The sequence below is a fragment of the Gallinula chloropus genome, assembly GCF_964237585.1.
Source record: "Gallinula chloropus genome assembly, chromosome: 3".
Taxonomy (NCBI): domain Eukaryota; kingdom Metazoa; phylum Chordata; class Aves; order Gruiformes; family Rallidae; genus Gallinula; species Gallinula chloropus.
Window position 1 is genome coordinate 120896025 of NC_140087.1, and position 21910 is coordinate 120917934.

At 48.5% G+C, this 21910-nt stretch overlaps 1 protein-coding gene across 1 annotated transcript in view; it reads left to right on the forward strand.

Moving 5' to 3' along the window:
* Positions 1-4835: 4835 nt before the first annotated feature.
* KIF13B (kinesin family member 13B) overlaps positions 4836-21910 on the forward strand; it is a gene marked incomplete at its 5' end in the record, with an annotated part of 153814 nt that continues 136739 nt past the window's right edge. Inside the window, 2 exons of the mRNA XM_084261969.1 lie at positions 4836-4890; positions 19496-19589. Of these exons, the coding sequence (XP_084118095.1) occupies positions 4836-4890; positions 19496-19589 (149 nt within the window). The remainder of the gene's footprint in view (positions 4891-19495; positions 19590-21910) is intronic.

Below are 21910 nucleotides of genomic sequence, written 5' to 3' on the forward strand. Positions count from 1 at the left end.
CACAAAATATATGACCAGGACTTTGAACTTTGGAATAACTTAAAAAAAGTGGTGGCTGTCTACATAAAGTTTGTTTCAGGTTTCACTCTGTTATTATCCAGTATTGCAAGAACACTTCAAGAGTTCATTTATTTGCCTGGGGATAGAATCACAGAATGTGTTGGGTTGGAAGGGACCTCTAGAGATCATCTAGTCCCACCCCTGCAGTGAGCAGGTACATCTTCACTAGAGCAGGTTGCTCAGAGCCTCATCCAGCCTGACCTTGAATGTCTCCAGGGATGGAGCCTCCCCCATCTCTCTGGGCAACCTGGGTCAGTGACCCACCACCCTCAAAGGGAAGAACTTTTTCCTAACACCCAACCTAAATCTCACCTTTTTGAGTTTAAAACCATCCCGCCTCATCCTGTTGCTCCCTGCCCTGGGGAACAGTTCTTCCCCAGCTTTCCTACAGGCACCTTTCAGGGACTGGAAGGCCACTATAAGGTCCCCCCTGGAGTCTTCTCTTCTCCAGGCTGAACCAGCCCAACTCTCCCAGCCTGGATGCTGTTCCCAGTGAGGGCAAGAGGCCACGCTTTAAAAGTCCATCCCAGGATCAGTAAAATGATCCTGGAAATGATCCATCCTTCTATTTTACAACATTCCTATTACAAGAATAGAGCACAGAAAGTGCTTTGCTAAAATTAACGTGAGTCACCTGAATCTGTATGCTGGTACAGAGTGTTGCATGAGAAATTTCAGTGAATCCTTTAAGGAAAAAACCCAACAAACCAACAACATGTGGACAACAAGCAGAATTTGGACACAACTGATTTGGAGAAACTGATTTTCTGCTTTATCCAGCTATTTTGACCTGTTCTTAATACTGATTTCCCTCAGTGATTTCGCTCTCAATTACAGGTGAAAGGAGTTTATAACAAACAGACAAACTGACCTTCTGTTTTTGCCTGGAAGTGCCTACAAATTTCTACTAGATTTATATATTCTTACCTTCAGGCTGAAAAGCAAGATAAAACTGAGGTCAACATTAGCACATCAGAATAAAGCTCATTACCCAGGGACTGGAAAAAACAAATATCTATGAAAAATATGCAACAGGTCTTATTTTTTTAAACATTTCATTAAATACTTTGGTGCAGAGGACCTGGCCACCAAAAGAGCTGCTGGATGCCCTGAATGCCTCTCAGTCTCTGACTGGGACTGTCCCAGTTGGTGCTCAGCTTCTTGCAAAAGTGGACCCCAGTGACACTGTAGAGTTTGCCTACAACAAACTGAACATTGATAAGATCCCCTGGTTTAGTTTTCCATCATCTGAATGATTTATGGGCAGAAAGTAGGTCTACAGCAAATTCATAATTGATGGGTCTCTTTTGATACTCAGTCTAACAAATGAAAACAATGGATTTAAAATACACTTGATTTGGTATTTGTTATGGTTTGGAAGAAGATATCCAAAAGGCTGACGTGTTTTCTGCCTTGCCCTGAGGTATAATCATATCTAGATGATCTGAGATCGATTCCATAGGCACCTTCATCAAGATAAAAACTAAAAGCCAACTTTGCCTGGTGATACACACACCCCAGGCATCACAGTTATGTGGGACAGATGAAATCCTTTTGACTTGGTTCCTTCTAAACAATCAATTGTATTTAGTTGCTGATTTAAAATGAGAGAGATGAAGGATCTGGTTTTCTCTCCACCCCATCACTGCTTTAATCCCTGCTATGACCAGGTAGGTAGAGCAGTAACTGTGGCTCTTCAACCTGATGAAAATAGTGTTGCATTCAGAAACTCGATAAATGAATGGGAGGGACAAGTAATGCCTCTCCCTCAAGGATGTTTTGTTAATTAAATTAGCATTTAAATAGCCAGAGCTAATCTGGGAAGTCAGGCCCTCATTACAGTAACTAGGAAGGGGGGAAAGAGCTGGAGACAATTCCCTACAAGATGGGGTTAAGTTGGCGTTTCACAAACTATTTGCCCAGCCTGTCCCTCCCAAGTGAAAGCTGCCACCCCCTCCTCCCTTTTCCTCCCAGCATAATTAGCATGTTCCAGTGCTGTGAATGGAAACAATATCCTCCCTCCAAGCTGTGCCCCTCCAGGGAGATGCTTCCCACAGATTGTGAAACAACTGAGCCAGGGAAAGGGCTTGTCGAGGAATTCACAGTGGGGTAATTACACTGAGGTAGCTGGTGCCAGTGCAAGATAAGTTGCCTTGCTGCAATTCCTTGCAGGAGGTAGGGGCTTGCAGAAAGGAAAAGTCCAGAGCCAGGACTGCAGAGACCCATAAGAAGTTATCCCTCCTTCTTCCCTGAGACCAGATAAAACCCATCGTTGAGGCTGAGGATGATTCTTTGTGCTCTAAGGATGTCTTTGTCTTTGAAGAAGTGACTTAGAACTGAAGGAAGGCGAAAAGGGTGATTTTTGAGATTTTAAAATGAATTCTTCGTTCTGAGAAGAAAGCTGCGTGCTTGCACTTGTGTTCTCCATGTACACAGAGCTTGAAACATACTGGCACCTCTTCCTACCAAATATAAAGGTGATATGCAATCCTTTCCCCAAAAGACTTCCTCCCTTGTTTTATGTATCACAGAGAGACGGGTGGATAACTACTCCCAGAGGAGAAGATGCGGGAGGATTTGGGTGACACCTGCTATCCACAGCAGTATTGCACATCTGGCAGGTTGAAACCAGATTCCAGGGTGCTCAAACTGAGGTAAAAAAGAAACACACCCTCCCCCCCCAAAAAAAAAACCACCAACCACCCAGCCTTTGCTTGCTGCTCATGGTGCCCAGCTGTAAAGCCACAACCGTGTTTCTCTGCATCGCAGAGCACTGGCTTTCAGAAACCGTTGGTGCAGTTTGCAGAGCCCACAGCTGGGAAAGACCACAAGGAGTTCAAAGCCCCGTTTTCATCCTGTAATCGGATCCTCAAGTTCACAAGGGCGAGAAGCAACTGTGCAGGCTCAGAGCGGGATGTCCCCTCTCTAGACAAGGAACCCTGCACGGTGCAGGGCTGTGCCGCAGTGTGCTGAGGAATCGTAGAATCAGAGAGTCACAGGGGTTGGAAGGGACCTCGAGAGATCATCAAGTCCAACCCCCCTGCCAAAGCAGCTCCCCAGCTCATATTGCTCCAGCAATGGAGACTCCACAACCTCCCTGGGCAGCCTGTCCCAGGGCTCCCTCACCCTCTCTGGGGAAAAGTTCTTCCACATGTTGGTGCAGAACTCCCTGTGCTCCAACTTGCAGCCATTGCCCCTTGTCCTGTCCCCACAGATCACTTAAAAGGGGCTGGCTAATTCCCTCTGCATCCCATACTTAAGATATTTATAAACATTAATAAGATGCCCCCTTAGTCTTCTTTTCTCCAGGCTGAACAGTCCCAGCTCACTCAGCCTTTCCTCATAGGGAAGATATTCCAGGCTCTTAATCATCTTCGTAGCTTCCTCTGGAGGAGCTGATGTTTGCTGCTGCTACAGACAAAATATACTCAATTTTTGTTTCAAGCTCAGTCTGACCCATTGTTATTTCACTATTAAAAAAAAAAAACCCAAACCACTACAAATTTCAAGGCAACTTCCTAACTCAGGATGCTCTGGAGCTCTTCATGGACATTAATCCCAGTGTCACTTAAATGCCAGCTTCAGATTTGTTTTCTACCTGCCTTGACAAGATAGTCTTCAGGTCAGCCAGGCATGAAACGATAGATATTAAACTCAATTCTTCTGGGGAAAAAGCGCTGCCTTCTGAAATCTTATCTCCAGACCACTTGGAAATGTGTTATTTATTTATTTGTCATAAAACCTCCATCGATGTTGAAGGGCCAAAGGATTACAATTCTGATTTCTTTAAAAAAATATTCATTTTCCCTGCCCTTGTTGAAACCTGGCCTCTCAAAATGACACCGAGAGAATCTGTGTTTGGAACTAAAATAGCAGCTGCAAGGGTTTTTCAAGCATGGCCATGTAAATGAGGTTTGGGGGTTCGTTTTGGAATTTGCATCTGGGTTTCCTTCTTGGTCTTTGCGATCAGGAGCTGTGGTTCAGCAGTGGAGCTGTCTGCTGGGGGACAAACTGTATGACTCTTCCCATCACCTCTGGTTCTTTACCTTTGAGCCCTCTCAGTGAGCCACGAAACACAACAGGCCCATTGAAAGTGGTGTGCTGATGGGTACCAGGGGCTGCTTGGTGAAGCCAGACCCAGCCGCCACCCCAAACCACGCTCTGTACGTTGGGTTACGGTGCGTGAAACTCGACGCCACGTGAGTTCTAAGGGATGGAACCCCCAAATCTGGAGGTGAGGTTTGTGGTCTCAGCCTGCCCGGCTTGAAATACCACAGTAGCCCCCCCAAAAAAAGGCTGGAGGCACTGCTGAGGTGCGAGGACGGTCACCCGCAGCCACCCAGGGGATGAGTAAGCAGAGCTTAAGGTGACCACAAGCCCCCCGTTAGAGCCCCGTTGTTCAACACAGCCCTCAAATGCCATTTGGGGAGCATCCCCCCCCGCCACCCCAAACCTGTGCTGGAGGACTACATATCCCAGCATGCAATGCTTCCCGGCCCGCCGGTGCCTGCGCACAGAACTACAGCTCCCAGCGTGCAGCGCGCCACGCTCCCCCCGCGTTCCCGCCGAGCCGCCGCGCTGTACTTTGGGAGCTGTAGTCCGGCCCCACGTTGGTCACGCACGGTGCCTCCCTCCCGCCGCCCCCGGTTTCACACCCCCCCCCCCCCTCTTCCACCCTCACGCCCCTCTCCGTGCTCCTCCCCGCGCCGCCGGGTGTCCCTCCGTAGACGGAAGCCGAAGAGGGACGAGGGAGCCGGGGAGGTTGGAGCTGCGCGATGGGGGACTCCAAAGTGAAGGTGGCGGTGCGCGTCCGCCCCATGAACCGGCGAGGTGAGACCCTCCCCCCTCAGCGACCCCCTCCTCCTCCTCCTCCTCCTTCTTCTTCCTCCCAATCCCCCTTCCCTCCCGGCGCTTGCCGGGGACTGCGTGAGGGCAGCGGGCCCGAGGGGCAGAGCCCGGCGGGAGGCCGGGGGGGTGTCTGTCGGGGCAAGCGGTGCCTGTCCGCGGCTGTACAGTGTGTGTCCCGGCGGGGGGTGCGGGCTCCGCGGTTGTTTATGTGCTCTGCACGCGTGGAGGGGAGCGGGGAGCACGGAGGGTGAAGCCGGGGGGCTCTCGCTGAGCAGCAGGGGGGGGCCCGGGGGCTCTCGCTGAGCAGCGAGGGGGGGTCAAGGGTGCTCTCGCCCAGCAGCGAGGGGGGATCCGGGGGGCTCTCGCCCAGCAGCGAGGGGGGATCCAGGGTGCTCTCGGCCAGCAGCGAGGGGGGATCCGGGGGGCTCTCGCCCAGCAGCGAGGGGGGACCCCGGGGGCTCTCGCCCAGCAGCGAGGGGGGACCCCGGGGGCTCTCGCCCAGCAGCGAGGGGGGACCCCGGGGGCTCTCGCCCAGCAGCGAGGGGGGACCCCGGGGGCTCTCGCCCAGCAGCGAGGGGGGACCCGGGTGCTCTCGCCCAGCAGCGAGGGGGGGGTCAGGGGTGCTCTCGCCCAGCAGCGAGGGGGGATCCGGGGGCTCTCGCCGAGCAGCGAGGGGGGGACCCGGGGGGCTCTCGCCGAGCAGCGAGGGGGGAGCCGGGGGGCTCTCGCCCAGCAGCGAGGGGGGAGCCGGGGGGCTCTCGCCCAGCAGCGAGGGGGGAGCCGGGGGGCTCTCGCCCAGCAGCGAAGGGGTGTCCGGGGGGCTCTCGCCCAGCAGCGAAGGGGGATCCGGGGGGCTCTCGCCCAGCAGCGAAGGGGGATCCGGGGGGCTCTCGCTCAGCAGCGAGGGGGGAGTTAGGGGTGCTCTCGCCCAGCAGCGAGGGGGAGTCCGGGGGGCTCTCGCCCAGCAGCGAGGGGGGGTCCGGGGTGCTCTCGCCCAGCAGCGAGGGGGAAGCCGGGGTGCTCTCGCCCAGCAGCGAGAGGGGATCCGGGGGGCTCTCGCCGAGCAGCGAGAGGGGAGCCGGGGGGCTCTCGCCCAGCAGCGAGAGGGGAGCCGGGGGGCTCTCGCCCAGCAGCGAGGGGGGAGCCGGGGGGCTCTCGCCCAGCAGCGAAGGGTTGTCCGGGGGGCTCTCGCCCAGCAGCGAAGGGTTGTCCGGGGGGCTCTCGCCCAGCAGCGAAGGGGGATCCGGGGGGCTCTCGCCCAGCAGCGAAGGGGGATCCGGGGTGCTCTCGCTCAGCAGCGAGGGGGGGTCCGGGGGGCTCTCGCCCAGCAGCGAGGGGGGGTCCGGGGGGCTCTCGCCCAGCAGCGAGGGGGGGTCCGGGGGGCTCTCGCCCAGCAGCGAGGGGGGGTCCGGGGGGCTCTCGCCCAGCAGCGAGGGGGGGTCCGGGGTGCTCTCGCCCAGCAGCGAGAGGGGATCCGGGGTGCTCTCGCCCAGCAGCGAGAGGGGATCCGGGGTGCTCTCGCCCAGCAGCGAGAGGGGGTCAGGGGTGCTCTCGCCCAGCAGCGAGGGGGAAGCCGGGGAGCTCTCGCCCAGCAGCGAGGGGGGATCCGGCGGCTCTTGCCCAGCAGCTGCCCCGACTCTTCTCTGTCCTGACATCATTTTCCTAACCTCCCCGGGTTTATGGCTGTTTTTTTTCTTAACACTCCCCCTACACACACCTTACACCTGCTTTACAGCCGGGCTGTGCCCTGGATCCTGCTGGGAGAGCTCTGCCTTCTTCCTGCTTCCTGGGATCTTTTTTTTTGAGGGGGGTGGTGGTGGAAACACATCTCTTTCTGTATTTATTTTCTTCTTTCTATGCTAATTCAGCCCTCAGCTTTGTAACCTCCCTTCTTCCCCCTGGGTGGTTGAGTGGGTTGGAGTTAACTAGATGACAGAGGCACTAGAAGGACAAAAGAAAGAAAACCAAGTAGGAAATCGTGGAAGAGGAAGCAGGACTTTACAAGGGAACATTATTTTCAGTTTTGTTGTTTGTTGGGTTGGGGTTTTGTTCCCCCCCCCCCTCCTCTTCCCCAGTGAAACTTGCCTAAGGGTTACGTTAATCAGACCGGAGTCTGGGCATCTGTTTAAATGTTTATTACTTGTTGTAATTAGAAAAACTTGCTTGGAATTATGAGGAAGCAAGTATGGAAAAGGCAGCTCCAGCCAAGGAATGGGAAGGTGAAGACGGCAGTAATCCAAGAAACACGTAGGGGTGGCTTTTTCTCCCCCTCCACGTTCTCACTGAGTGTGCCAGTGATTCCTTTTGGGGAAAGGGAATGGAGTGAAGTCACTTTAATAGCTGAAAGAAGAAGGCTGAGGGGGAGCTCTTTATCTTCTGTGCCATTGGAAGCGGAACAAGTCTTTAACTCCTTTTGAGAAATGAGGGGTGGAAGGTAAAGCATCAAATAAGGTATTTATTTTAAAATAAAAGCAGGGGGAATGTCAAACTGAGTTCACAAGAGGTTTTGAATCAGAAATAGAGGGGATGGAGTTGATGAGGTGATGTCCTTACAGTCTGGTGGGTCAGGGGAACTGAGGATGTTTTGGCCAAAATCTACATTTTGTTAAATCTCAGGAAACTGTTTGCAAAGCTGAGGAGGGATTCTCTCATCCGTGTGGAGGATTCCTGGCAGGAGATTAAGTGACAGCGTGGAGGAGTTTGGTGGGAGCTGGGATGGAAAGGAGCTGAAAGGTGGTGCCTTGTTTCAGTGATAGACTTGGGCTTTCCTCTTGCTCATGTCCCTTTCCTGTCATAGGTCATTTCCTTGGCTGGGACCCAGACGTCTTCTGACTGTGTAGTGCTTTTTACCCCTGGGATTATACAATAATCCAGATTGGAAGGCACCTGTGGAGATCTCTAGTCCAACTCGCTGTGGTCAGATTAAATACAGTTGCATGATGAACAATGCACCTCTAGCTCCCAGTGAACGTTCTACATATGCACAGCCTTAATTTGTACACTTGTAGTGGTCTTCAAGCTGTTTCCACAAGGGATTGAATTCTGCAGAACATTTTGGGGAAGAAGTGCTGGAATTAAAGGGGAAAAATGATGGAAGATTGCAGCTGTAGAGCAGGACATCTATTTGAAGCCTTGCTGGAGAATGTCCTAACACTGAGCTGCATAAATCTGGGAGAAAAGGAGAATGTATCTTGTTACCAGGGCTGTTTTATTCTGTTTGAATTGAAAAATGTTATGGACTAGGGGATGGCTGCAGCCTGGTTGGTAGGAGGCTTGTCCAGGACCAAGGGGTGTTTGAGGACCTGAACCCCACACTCTTAGCACACAACTTCTCTCTATAAGAATCGTTTAGCTGCTATTAAGCATCCTTTTATTGTGTGAGTGATACTTAAATTCATCTTAAGCCTAGCCTAAAAGATCAATGTCTTTATCTCCCTGAAACAAAACATCAGAATTGTTGGGGTTTTTTTCTTTGAGCAGATTATTTGTCACATTCTAGATGTTTCAGGTCACTCTAAGTAACTGATACCTCCATGCTGTATTCCTGACACTCCTAGAATTTACAGAAACACTGATATGACTCCTAGTATTTTTCTTTACCTCCTTTATACTTAAACCTAAGGGTCTGTGTAACTGGTTTTCTGAAGAGTCATCCCATTGGAAGACTTCTGTGGCTTTGCTTTTTTAATAGGCTTTGAGGCAAGAGGCGGCTTTCTTGGAAGCTCTCTAATATGTACTTTGTCCTAAGAAGTATTTATGAAGTTCTGGGGCTTTGGACCTGAAGCAAGTATTTGTTTTCTTCAGGATCACGAGTAATGTTCTTTCCTTCCCTCTGTACCAAAGGGCTTAAAACTGCTAACTTCTCAGATGGTTGCAACTGTTGAAATTTAAGCTTTGAAACAGCCTCAGCCTTTACTTATGGTGGTGGTGGTGGTTGTCTTTAGGGTTTGAGTTATGAATTTCTTTAGGTGAGGGTTTATTAGGTCAGTAATAGTGGTGTGTTTAACTGTTGCTAATCTTGTTCAGCTCATAAAAGTGTAGAAGGTTCCTTGCATGCATGTTGAAGGGGTTCCTGTATCAAGTAGTTGGTTATTCCCAGCGTTCCAAGGTGATAGGATTGAGGGTCCTGCTTCATTCTCATGCAAAGTGGTAATCTGTAAAGTTTGTAGTACTGATTTTTAGCAGTGAGGGGCAGGGTTCATAATTGTACTTGAGGTTTTACATCCAGGTTTTACATTCTTGGGGTTTTGCATCCAGGTTACTTGTTTTTGTACATCTTGCTTCAAATGAGACCCCAAGCCTGCAAGCTGTGCATGGAAGCCAGGCTTTGGTGACACTACTGCCATGTCACCATGCTTGCAGCGTCACATCTGAAGTTGTGGGCTCTGCTAGGTAGCAGTTTTGACTTCTCTTGTTGTGTACATGCTCCTTTGCAAACTGGGCTCATGATTAGCTGTTACGAATGAAATAATCATAGAATCCCAGAATCCCCTGAGCTGGAAGGGACCTTAAGGACCATCGAGTCCAACTCCTGGCTCCACACAGGCTCCAAGTCAGAGATGGCACTGAGGGCATCGTCCAGATGATTCTTGCCCTCAGCCCAGCTTGGGGCTGTGACCCCTTCCCTGGGGAGCCTGTGCCAGTGCCTGACACCCCTCTTAGGACAGAACCTCTTCCTGACACCCAGCCTAAACCTCCCCTGGTGCAGCTTCACACCGTTCCCTCGGGTTCCATCCCTGGTCCTCAAAGAGAGGAGAGAGATCAGTGCTGCCCCTTCGCTCCCCTCATCAGGAAGCCACAGACCCCATGAGGTCTCCCTTCAGCCTCCTCTTCTCCAGGCTGAACAACCCCAGGGACTTCAGCCTCTCCTCATAAGCCTTCCCCTCAACTCAGTACTATTTTGTTAGAAAAGACCCTTGGTCTTCTGTCTTCTTGTTTATATCATTCACTAAAGTTATTTTCTAGTGCACCACTTTTTTTTTTATGTGGGTGGGTTTTTTAATTAACTCTATCCTAACCAAACCCAGGACCAGTCACTAAGTTCTTTCATAGCTATATTATAGAGTTGCAGTGGATTTCCTTTGATGAATGCTGTCAGCCTTTGCCTTCACATAGCAGATATCTGTTATAATTCATGGTAAAAGCCATGCAAAGATCGAGCTCTACCATGAAGCAAGGTGAAAGACAGCTATAGGCTTTTTAATTAAGATTCATCTGACTGAATAGTTTATTTTCACGTGATCTTGATGTACAGGCATCCCATAAGAACGTTTCAGTCCGTGCATTCCCCTGTGCTTCTGAATCAGTTCAGTGGAGAGTTAATTAAAATATGACATCTTTTGTGGGTAGTAAAAAATCACAGAATCCCAAGGTTGGAAAAGACCTTTAAAGATCATCAAGTCCAACCATTCCCATCCTGTCCTAAATCATATCCCTAAGTACCTCATCTACCCTTTTTTAAAGCATATCCCTGGGCAGCCTGTTCCACATCCCCACATCTCTTTCAGGGAAGAACTTTTCCCTCACATCTAATCTGACCCTGCCCTGGCGCAGCTTGAGGTCATTTCCCTTTGTCCCATCTCCTGTCCCCTGGCTGAAGAGACCATCGCCCACCTCTCTGTAACCTCCCTTCAGGTAGATGAGTTCTGCTCAGGGGTACGGCTGCCTGCACCTGAAGCCAGTGAGAGCTACTCCTGGTGTGTGGTTACACCTCACTTGAGTTAATGCTCTTCTGTTTGAACAAGTGAGGCAGGAAATTTAACTGCAAAAAAAAAAAAAATGACATCTTTAGTGCTTTGAATGAATTTATTGAGGAGCAATAAAAGTACTGGTGTGGGCAGGAGGCTGGGCAGGGTGGTAGTGGCATGGCACAGCTCGTGTGGGGGTGGCGGTGTGGGTGTGCCAGGTGAGGTTTAAACTATGAGACCAGACTCTGGCAACACCGACTGACTGAACTGTTTGTAGGAGTGTGGTGTAAGGCTGGAAGCTTCCAGGTTAAATATCTAGACTGCCCATAAACATAGATTCAGGTTTCATGTTAATGTGTGTATTCATCCAGACTAGTTCCTGTGTCCAAATGGGGATCTGTTTGTGCTCTGATGGTAAATCATGGAATCACAGAATGTGTTGGGTTGGAAGGGACCTTCAGGGGCCACCTAGTCCCACCCTGCAGTAAGCAGGGACATCTTCACTAGATCAGGTCGCTCAGAGCCCCATCAAGCCTGACCTTGAATATCTCCAGGGATGGGGCCTCCACCACCTCTCTGGGCAACCTGGGCCAGAGTCCTACCACCCTCAGAGTGAAGAACTTCTTCCTAATACCCAACCTAAATCTTCCCTTTTCTAGTTTAAAATAAAGATTCTGTACTTGGCACTTGTAAGGAAGGAATTTGCTTCTGTATCCCTGCAAACTCAGGGTGTTCAGGGTGTGTTAGGTGCTAATTTTACCTCCTCCTACTCTTTGGAGGAGCCTGTGTTTCCAATCACTTGATACCTCTTTTGTTTTGGGGGGAGGAGGCGGGGGTTGTTCTTGTGGTTTTGTTTGTGGGGTTGTTTTCCCCACTGGAGATTATTACAACAGAAACAATTTATCTATAAATTGGAGTTTGTGCAAGCAGTCTTCCAAGGTTAATTATGGTATTAGAGTAAATGCAGCAGCACCTGTTGTGTCCTGATGGCAATACACAAAACACCAGGCTTTTCTTCACCGTTACCCTTGTCATACACGAGCACCTGGAGTTTTTACTATTTTCTGGTGATGGTTGATACCCTATAAAATAGTGTTTGTAGGATGAGCAGGATTAGCCTAGAGATTGAGTCAGCAGTGGCTCTTGCAGCTCAGAAGGGTGATGCGATCTTGGGCTCCATCAGCAGAGGGGTGGCAGCAGGGACAGGGAGGGGATTGTCCCTCTCTGCTCTGCCCTCCCCAGCTGGAGTCCTGTGGCCAGAGCTGGGGCCCAACACAAGGAAGATGTGGGGCTGTTGGAGAGGGGTCAGAGGAGCCCCGGGGATGCTCAGAGGGCTGGAGCAACTCCCCATGGAGAGAGGCTGAGGAAGCTGGGCTGGGTCAGCCTGGAGAAGAGAAGGCTGTGGGGGGACCTCACTGCAGCCTCCCCGTCCCTGAAGGGACCCCAGGAACAGGAGGGGAATGGGCTTGTTAAAGGGCAGAGACTGGCAGGACAGGGGGGAATGGATTAAAGCTAAAGGAAGGAAGGTTTAAATTGGATATTAGGGGGAAGTTCTTTGCAGAGAGAGTGTTGAGGGGCTGGAAGGGGCTGCCCAGAGAGGGGGTGGATGCCCCGTCCCTGGGGGTGTTCAAGGCCAGGTTGGCTGTGGCCCTGGGCAACCTTGTGTAGCTCCAGGCCTGGAGGTCGGTGGTCCTACCTTTGGCAGGAGGTTGGAACTCTGTGATTCTTGGAGTCCCTTCCAACCCAGCCCGGTCTATGATTCTATGATTTGGTGACAAATGGGCCAAGCATGTAGTTAGTGTTTCATCCTGTGTTCTGCAGCGAGGCTTCTATGAGAAGAGCTCCTATGGTATTACTGGTCACAGCCAAAGTCTCTGGCAAGAGGAGACTACCAGTCAGTCCACAAAGGCAAACGATTCTTGTGCTAATGACATCTCCAGAGCTACCCTGAAGTGCGGTATGAGATCACCTCAGCGCTCTGGTTTCAGGTTTGCTTGCTCCTCCTGAAGTCAACAGAAGCTCAGATAGGAAAACACTCCATGAATAGATCTGCCTGGGCTCTTGGGTGGTTGGTGGCAGAGCAAACACTGCTGCATTTCATTCCTGTTAACTCTGAAGCCCGAAACAATGCAGCAGCACCCAGTTGTGTGTTGAACTTCCTCAGAGCTCTTTGCTGCAGCAGAGTCACCAGGCTGATTTATTTACTTACTCCGGGGAGCAGCTCATGCAGCAGCGCCGCTGGGAGTGAGGTTTATGTCCAGACACACAGAGTACCTTTCCTAACGCCTCTTGGCAAGCTCTTTCCTAGCAGAAAATGGAACAGCAAAATATAGAATAAGTTGTTTTACCATTTGGACAGTGCCCTGTTAACATGTGAGGACAGCTTGCTTGCCTACAACATGCTCAGGAGTTTGTGTTGACTTACACCTCACCACCAAGATTAGATAGCATTGTGTGCTCTTCCAGATGCACTTATACATATTTAATGATCTTTAATTGCAACAGGCTGAAAATTTAATGAATTATATTTGCACAGTTCATATATACAGCAAAGAAGCTTGAAAGATGCCAGCATAGACTCTGTGTTGGTGGCCAGAAGTCAAATTACTGTATTTTTGCCCAGAATGTGCCTTAAAATTAATGCCCTAAAAGGGCCATTACACTATTTTTATTTTATATTTAAGCACTTAGCATTGATATTAGATGTAAGTCATTTTTGTGCTCACTCATATAGCCAGTTTTTTTCTTTATTTGTTTTGGCAAAGGGCAAAGAAAAAGAAAAGTCACTGTGAGGCAACAAATGTTGGCAGGGAAACTCGAGGACCTGTTGTGTTTGAAGTTGCTTTCAGATTTCTTTTTAAAACTAAAAACAGGAAAACAAACAACAGCCTCCTTTTTTTTTCAGGGGTGGAATTTGTTTAATCCTTGTGATAAATTAACTTGAAAATATTTAAAAGTTTGTATTTTAAACGTTTCTCAGTGTTATTGCTGTTTGCTTTTTGAGAGCAAGAAAGGTAGGAAAAAACATTTGTGATTTCTTAATGCAACTGAAGGCTCAGGCCACAGCATTCCAGTTCTAAACTTCAAGGGAATGTTAATCTCCTGAAAATCTACTGGCAATTTAAAATATAAAATTTCTATCGTCTCTCTTGACAGGAGATTATTTTGAGCTTTTGTGTTTGGGGCCAGTTTTGGCTTATGAGCTTAGTACACACACTTCAAACCTTTCACACTTTATTTTCTGTACTTCAGTTAGCTTTTTGGAAACTCTACAAGAGCAGCTGTGACAGGTCTCAGGGATGCTGTGGAGCTTCACATCTCCAGGGGGTCACAGATTCACAGAATCAGAAGGTTGGAAAAGCCCTTTAAGCTCATGGAGTCCAACCGTCCCTGTCCTGTGCTGACCCAGATCTCTCAGCACCTCATCTCCCCCCTGTTAAACACACCCAGGGGCAGGGACATAGCCCCCTCCCTGGGCAGCCTGTGCCACAGCCGCACAACTCTTTCAGTGAAAAATGTTTCCTTAGGTGACAGTGCAGTTACAGGTGTCCTAAACCTGGCAGTGGGTCCAGGAGGAACCTGTCACAAACTTTACTCGACCTCTGTTACAACATCAGGTTCGTAGCTTTGTTTCAGTGGGGTTTGGGATCAGATGGTGCCTAAAAGGGCTGAAAAACTGTCCAAGCATCAGAAAATAATGTTTCTAATTGAAATCTGATGGAAAAAATGTATAGGGAAATAAAGGGTCATTGATTTAGGAAGTGCTTTGCCTCAATTTCCCCTCTGCTCTGTGGAGACATCAGCTGGAATACTGTGTCCAGTTTTGGAACCCCCTGCACAAAAAGGGCATGGACCTGTGTCCAGAGCAGGCCACAAAAATGATCCAGCTGCTGGAGCAGAGCTGGACTGGTTCAGACTGGAGAAGAGAATGCTCTTGGGGGATCTTACAGCCTCTTCCAGTCCCTGAAAGGTGCCTATAGGAAAGCTGGTGAAGAACTGTTCCCGAGGGCAGGGAGCGATGGGACGAGGGGGGATGGTTTAAACTGGAAAAGGGGAGATTTGGGTTGGATATTAGGATAAAGTTCTTCCCTCTGAGGGTGGTGGGTCACTGGCCCAGGTTGCCCAGAGAGGTGGTGGAGCCCCCATCCCTGGAGACATTCAAGGTCAGGGTGGATGGGGCTCTGAGTGACCTGATCTAGTTCAGATGTCCCTTCTTAATGCCCTGGAAAAGTTATCTGTTAGGAACATTTTATTTGGTTCTGAAATATAGTAACCTTAAAGATGGGATGAGTTTTTAGGGTAGTGACTGAAAAAGCTCCATGATGACATAGCTGCTGCAATGTTCTTCATATGCCACCTCATGCAACTGGCTTTGATCCTGTACCCCACCAGAGTGAGCTGGGCACATCATTATCCAGCCACTGTTGTCATTAGCTGCAGCTAATCTATGAAGACAGTTTCCTAACTGACTTGTAAACAAAGGTAGAAGCTTTCCAGAGTTGAAAACATCCAACATTTTGCAAAATACTCGTAGAATGGCGATGGCTGGAAGGGACTTTAAAGATCATGAGGTTCCAACCCCCTGCTATAGGCAGGGACACCTCTCACCAGACCAAGCTGCTCTCTCTACTCTCTCTCTCTCCCTCTCCTCCAGGATTCACATCTGCTCTGTCCTTGCCTCAAACCTGTTTAGTACATTTGGAAGCGGCACCTTTGCTGGTGTTTCCTAACACTGTTGTGGAAACTCTGTTGAGTTTATGATTACCAGGCGCGTGACTGCTGTGGGGAATGTGAACTCCTACCTGCTGTTGGGAACACACCAGTGTCTGCTGAATCCAGCAGTGCATGTGGTGGCATACTGTGCCTGGTTTTGCTTGTCCTGCTCTCTCTTTCTTACTGATTTTTCCATGTGTTCTGCTGCTTAGGTGAGTGAAAAAGCCCAAGGAGTATGTGGGTGGTGTGAATTCTTTTTACAGCACCCGTGAGGCCCTTATCAAAGGCATAGTCATCTAGGGTTTACCCATTTGAGAAGGGCAACCAGGCTGGGGAAGGGGCTGGAGGGCAAATCCTCTGAGGAGCGGCTGAGGGAGCTGGGGGTGTTGAGCCTGGAGAAGAGGAGGCTGAGGGGAGCCCTTCTCCCCACCTCCCCTGTCCTGCCAGGAGGGTGCAGAGAGGTGGGTGATGGTCTCTGCAGCCAGGGGCCAGGAGATGGGACATGGGGCAATGGGCTCAAGCTGCCCCAGGGCAGGGTCAGCTCAGATGTTAAGAAAAGCTCTTCCCTGAAAGAGTTGTGGGGCTGTGGAATGGGACTGAGTCCCCACCCCTGGATGTGTTTAAAAAAGGGTAGATGAGGTACTTATGGATATGGGTCAGCATGGGACAGGGACGGTTGGACTTGATCATCTTAAAGGTCTTTTCCGACCTTGTGATTCTGTGATACATGAGAGTGGGTTCAGCTAAGATCTGCTCCACTCAAAACCCAGCTCTTACGAGTTGAAAAACCTCAAGAGAAGCGGGAGGGAGAATGGCCTCCTCAAGCCCCACCTTCCAGTTTGACAAGTAAAATAAGTCATCTGACAGACTCTCTCCCAGTAGCTTTGGACACACATGACTTACCGATGATTCTCTCACCCTCAGCCCCAGCCCAGCTTTGTTTAACACTTGTGCAGCTGTGAAATGTAAATGTGGAAAAGTGACTAACATCCACCTTACCCCTTTTATAATGGATGTCACCACTCTCTTATTCTGAGGCTCTGAAAGAGGCTTTCATGCCCTGCAAGAAGTGTTCTTTGAGATGATGGGAGTTTTAAAGTTTCAAACAGCAATTAGCTGATTAGTTTCTTGATTTGGTGAAGCAAATGAGTAATTGATCGTGCTTGCTTGGTAACTCCTGAAGGCAGAAGTAGGTTACCAATAACAATAGGAGTTAGCAATAACACTAGGTGAGCTTTTAAATCTTGTTGAGCTGTGGGATTAGTGATCCATCTCCAAAGTTTGACAGCAAACCACTTCTATCGTCTTTTCATTTCTCCTAAATTTTGGGATGCCTGAAAAAAGCCCACAACCTTATATAGTTGACAGAAATAATAACCCCAAGCCTCCACAAACAAGTCCTTACTACAAGATGAACTAATTGGTGGTTTCGGATGCTCCCACTTATCTTAGCTTGATACATCCTAATTTTGCTTGTTGTTCAGGGGCAGCCAGTACTCTGCTTACTGAGGAGATACTGAAACCAGTAAAAGTAAGGGTGGAGTACATGCCTGATCATATCCAAAAGAGCAGGAAGATAAATTGGCTATAAGGCTAACCTGCTTTAGTAATATTTAAAACTTAATGAGGTGGAAATTATGATGATAGGATTTTCAGTAGTGCCTAATACAAGATTCATCTCTCAATTTACCAGAAGCATTAAAGAAATCAGAAATCAGTCAAAGAACATGCTCTGTAATGGAGCCAGGCTTTGTAGAGAGGGTATGGTGTGCTATTAAAACAGAATTTAAAGTGTTTCTTCAGCTAAAAGGAGAGCTGCCATGTGAGTCTTTTGGCAAGGTAACTGGGGTAAGTAGTCTTTAGGCTCCCTGGATACATAACCCAGCTTAGAGGCCGAATATAACTGTTTCGTAGGAGTTTATTTCATGGAACACCACGAGCTGATGCAGCAGTTCACCTCTGCTGGGAGAAGGTCTTACTCTTCTGCCTCCTCCCTCTCCCCCACATGGCTCTACCCGCTTGTTTGCACTGCGAACTCTGATGTTCTTCAGAGCCTTGCCTGGGCTGATGTAACACCTGAGTACATTCCTTTCCCGTGTCAGGTAGTTTTCTGCTGCTGAAGGGACTTAAGAGTGACTTAGAGGAAGGAGTCTGACATGTGCCTTAGTGGTGGAAGGTGAGCAGCAGGCACAGGAAGCCAGGAGGAAGGACTGGGACCTCCCTGTTTGGCAATAGCTCGTAGGGTGACTCACCACATCTTCTGAAACTGTGCTGTTCCCTGTCTGCAGGATGCCTAGGTGAGGAAGTTTAACGTTACCTTTGTGGTGATGATGATGATCAGACAAGGTGTGTTGCCTGTGATTAATTGCCTTTGAGCCTGTCCTCTTTTCCATGGGACTTTAAGGAACTCTTGTATCCCCTCTGTGTACTTCCCTAAAGGCATTTCAGAGATGAGCAAACACTAGCAAGACTTTAAATTCACTGGGCAGTCCTGGATACAACACCTGCCATCAGCATTCTCCCTAGAGATGGATTAGAAAAGGGTGACAGAGACCATGCTGCTTGTCTAGAGCGTGCATAATACCTTAGGCTTTGCATGAGGGAGGCAGCACGTAAAAACCTTGTCCAGTACTTGAGGAAAAGCAGGTCACTGCGATGCAGAATGTTAATCACTAACCAGCCAGACCCAAGATAAAGTGGCTAGGCGGATATGGGATGTATGGAGAATATAATTTCATCTAAGCAAGCACGTATTGCATATTAATGATAGGTAAATTGCCTTTCAGGGTGGGGAGAGGAATTAAGATAAACACTAGCTTCTGAAGCCTGTCTGTCTCTTCCTTCTACAAAAGCAGAGTTTAATAACAGAGGAGTAGTTTGGTTTGGAAGGATTTCAGTATCGTGTGCCTGCCTGCTGTGACCAGTAATCTCAAGCATTGGCTTTTTGTTGCGTTTCAGGTAGGAAAAGGTGATAACACTTCTTTAAAAAGATGTCAGTGAAAGAAATTTCCTCTTTATTATGTTCCTTACGAGCAGCAAGAAGGCTGCAAGGTGCTAGGCAGTAATTAAAGGTCTGCGGTCTTTGCCTGGGAGATTTTCAGTCTGAGTTTACAAGGTGCTGTAAGGTGAAAGAGCAAGTACAGGTGACAAAGAAGGAAAGAGCAGAGATGAAGGAGGAAGAGGATTATAATTAACATGATTAGACAGGAGCATATTTCGGTGATTCAGCTGAGGTGCTGAACCCCGTATGGAGGTTATTCGGAGGAGCCCCTCGTCATGGCAGCGTGTGAGGCCATTGCAGGGTGCCCTGCTGGGTGTGATCAGTGTGTCATGTTTAAAGGTATTGGCATTTGGGTGCACTCCCCAGGTTCAGCATCGGGTGTATGAACATAGGACCAGGCTTGTTTATGTCCAGGCCCCTCAGGCTGTAGGCAGTGACTTTGATTGCAAATGACTGGGTGCTTTTTTTTAAATATCTTCACTCCATTTGTCACTGGGTGGGTACCTTGGCTGGTTGTCAGTGTTATCTGAACCTTTCTTTTTTTTTTTTCTTCCCCCTGCCTCTGTGGCTGAGAATTCTCATACATTCCAGTTATTACTCATAGTGTATATCCCATTGCTTAGTGTCATCTGGAAACGTTGAGCTTTCCAGCTGACCGGGAGCCTGTGGGGAAGGATAAAGCCCTTTCCTACACACTTGGACCTCAATTATTTTTGATAGGACTTGAATTTCTCTGAGCAGGTGCCCCAGGACTGACAGCTGGCATGGCATGCTGCAGTATCACGACAGTGGCTGGAGAAAATGTGCTGCAGATGGTAGGGGCAGCTTTCCCTTGGAGCGTGTGAGGCATTGAGACAGCAATAAGAAGAGCTGTCAAAGTGGTACCATGCCTAATGGGTCTTTCCCCAGAAGAAGTTTCATACTGCCTTGCATAGGCTGATTGTCCTTCTGTAAAACCAAAGTACTCTTGCTTGGTTTTGAAAAGAGTGCGTGCTTTAAAGCTGGACAGGATCCATCCCATCAGAATCTCTCTAGAAGTGGAATTTGGCAATAGTCCTGTTTCTATTCTCTAGCTGATGGGTGGCTGTCAGGCTGCGTGAATAGATTTGGTGTCTGGAGGAAGTAATGGTGTATATAATCCCAGTGCTTTAGGAGCAGCACTTGACACTTTCTCATTTCTTTATAGAGCTTGATCTGCATACAAAATGTGTGGTGGATGTGGATGCAAACAAGGTTATTCTTCATCCTGTAAACACCAACCTCTCCAAAGGAGATGCCAGGTAAGACTTTTGAATTAGGAAGGTCAGGTTTTGTAAATTAAATATGAGGCTAACAACTGGGAAATTTCAGCATTGATCGAAGGCTTTTAGTTTACAACAATAATCTCTCTATTCTTCCTGCAATGGAATTGCCATCATCTGTAAAATAAGGCTGATTTTTCCATGCTGGGAAGACACTTTGGAAGCCTAGTGCTTATTGTGTTTTGAAGTGAGCATTTGCTTCCTGCTCTGAACAAGGTATTAGCAATTAATGGGTCTGGTGGCTGTTGCATTTCTTCTTGGATGTTGTTTAAAATGCAAAATAATTTCGGTGGGGCAGGGTTTGTCATGTTGGAATGAAATGAGATTTCACTATTCTTTTCTTGCAATGGGCTGTCACAGTTTTGCATAGCTGGGTACTGGTAGAGAAGGGGGGGCTGCTGAGAACCCCATTTTCCCAGTCCCTGCCCCTCCCTGTGCCAGTATGTGGGGGGAAGAAGGGAGCAAAATCATGACTAAAGTGAAGTCTGCTGAGAAGGGAGGGGTGGGGGGAAGGTGCTTTAAGATCTGGTTGTGCTTCTCATTCCACTCTGCTTTCTCTGTGTGTGTATTGTAATAAATTAGGGAATTTTCTTTCCTTTACTCTGTGTTGAGTCTGTTCTGCCCATGACACTGATTGTGGAATGATCTCTCCCTGTCCTTATCTCGACTCCTGAGCCTCTTAATATGTATTTTCTTCCCTGTCCAACTGAAAAGGGGAGTGATAGAACAACTTTGGTGGGCATCTGGCCTCCAGCCAGGGCTAAACCACCACATGGGCTTGTTTTCATTGTTTAAGAAGGGGAATGGGACTGTGATGGAGAGGTGTGGCAGTAAGGGTGGCTTGGCACTGGGGCATTCCCTGCATCAAAACTCTTTGGAAAGGTGGCTAAGGGTGGGGACCAATTTATGTCAGAACTGGCATGTTTGACAATCAATTTGTTAAATTACTGTAAAAACAGAGAAGTCCTGTGGAAACTCACAGGGTTAAGGTTGTGACTTGTTGATTTATTGTTTGTTTGCAAGGGGAGGAAATAAAAGATACCCAAAGTGTGAAACAAAATAATGGGTGCAGGAGAAGATACAACCCATTCCTGGACATCTACAGTTAATCATGAGCTGTTTTTTTTAGGGGGGGGGGGGTAGGAAGTAGTCTTTAGGGTGACAGAAATGAGAGAAATTCAGGTAAACACATAGAAGAGTTCTGCTTAAATGCATCATATCATTGATTTTTCATGCAAAGCTGAACTGTGTGTCAGTATTCTTTACCTGATACCTGATTATTTCACTTCACAAATGCAAGTGGTGATAAAGGGAAGAGTGAAGATACCAGATTTAATGCGGACTGTTGGTTGTCATCAGCTTGAAAGACTCATTACAGACAGTGGGACTGGAGCTTTAAGAAGGTACATAAAATCTAACTGTGTGTGGTTGGGGTGGTTTTGCTTGTATCAATAGCTGCCTCCTCCAGAAACACCGTGTGGTGTTTAGCTGTCAGGTACCTATGTTGATTTGAGCCTTTGAAGCTGCTGAAAATTGCTGGAAATGGAGATTCTCTGAAGCCCTGGTCGGCCAGAGCTGTATTGAGAACGTTATTCATAGTTTCTCTACAACATGAGGGCCAATCAAAGGCTGCATAGTTTATACCCACTGATAGATGTTTAAAAGATGCCCGTGCTGCAGCCTTTGGAGAATGCATAATGCAAATCCTGCCTCCTGGCAAGGGAGGAATCAGTTGGCAATTGCCTTGACGGCCCAGACAAGATGGTGAGCCCAGTGTGAGAAACCAGCATGCCAGGCTGAAGAATACTTCATTTGCATTTTCACAAATAACCCCTTGCTAATCTAAGCAGGAAGCATAGGAAATTTATATGGGGTGATTTAAAAGAAGAGGGAAAAGTGGAGGCACGTTAACCAGCGCTGAAGGTTTGCCTGCAAACAGTGAGACAGCATATCTCAGGAACGTCGCTGGAGGAGTGAGGATTTGGAACAGAAACATGGAATCACAGACACAGAATCACAGGGTTGGAAGGGACCCCAAGGATCACAGAGCTCCAACCCCCAACCACAGGCAGGGCCAGCAACTTCCAGGTCTGGAGCTACACAAGGTTGCCCAGGGCCCCAGCCAACCTGGCCTTGAACACCTCCAGGGATGGGGCATCCACCACCTCTCTGGGCAGCCTGTTCCAGCCCCTCACCACTCTCTCTGTAAAAAAACTTCCCCCTAATATCTAATCTAACCCTTCCCTCCTTTAGCTTTAATCCATCCCCCTTGTCCTGCCATTATCTACCCTTTGAACAAG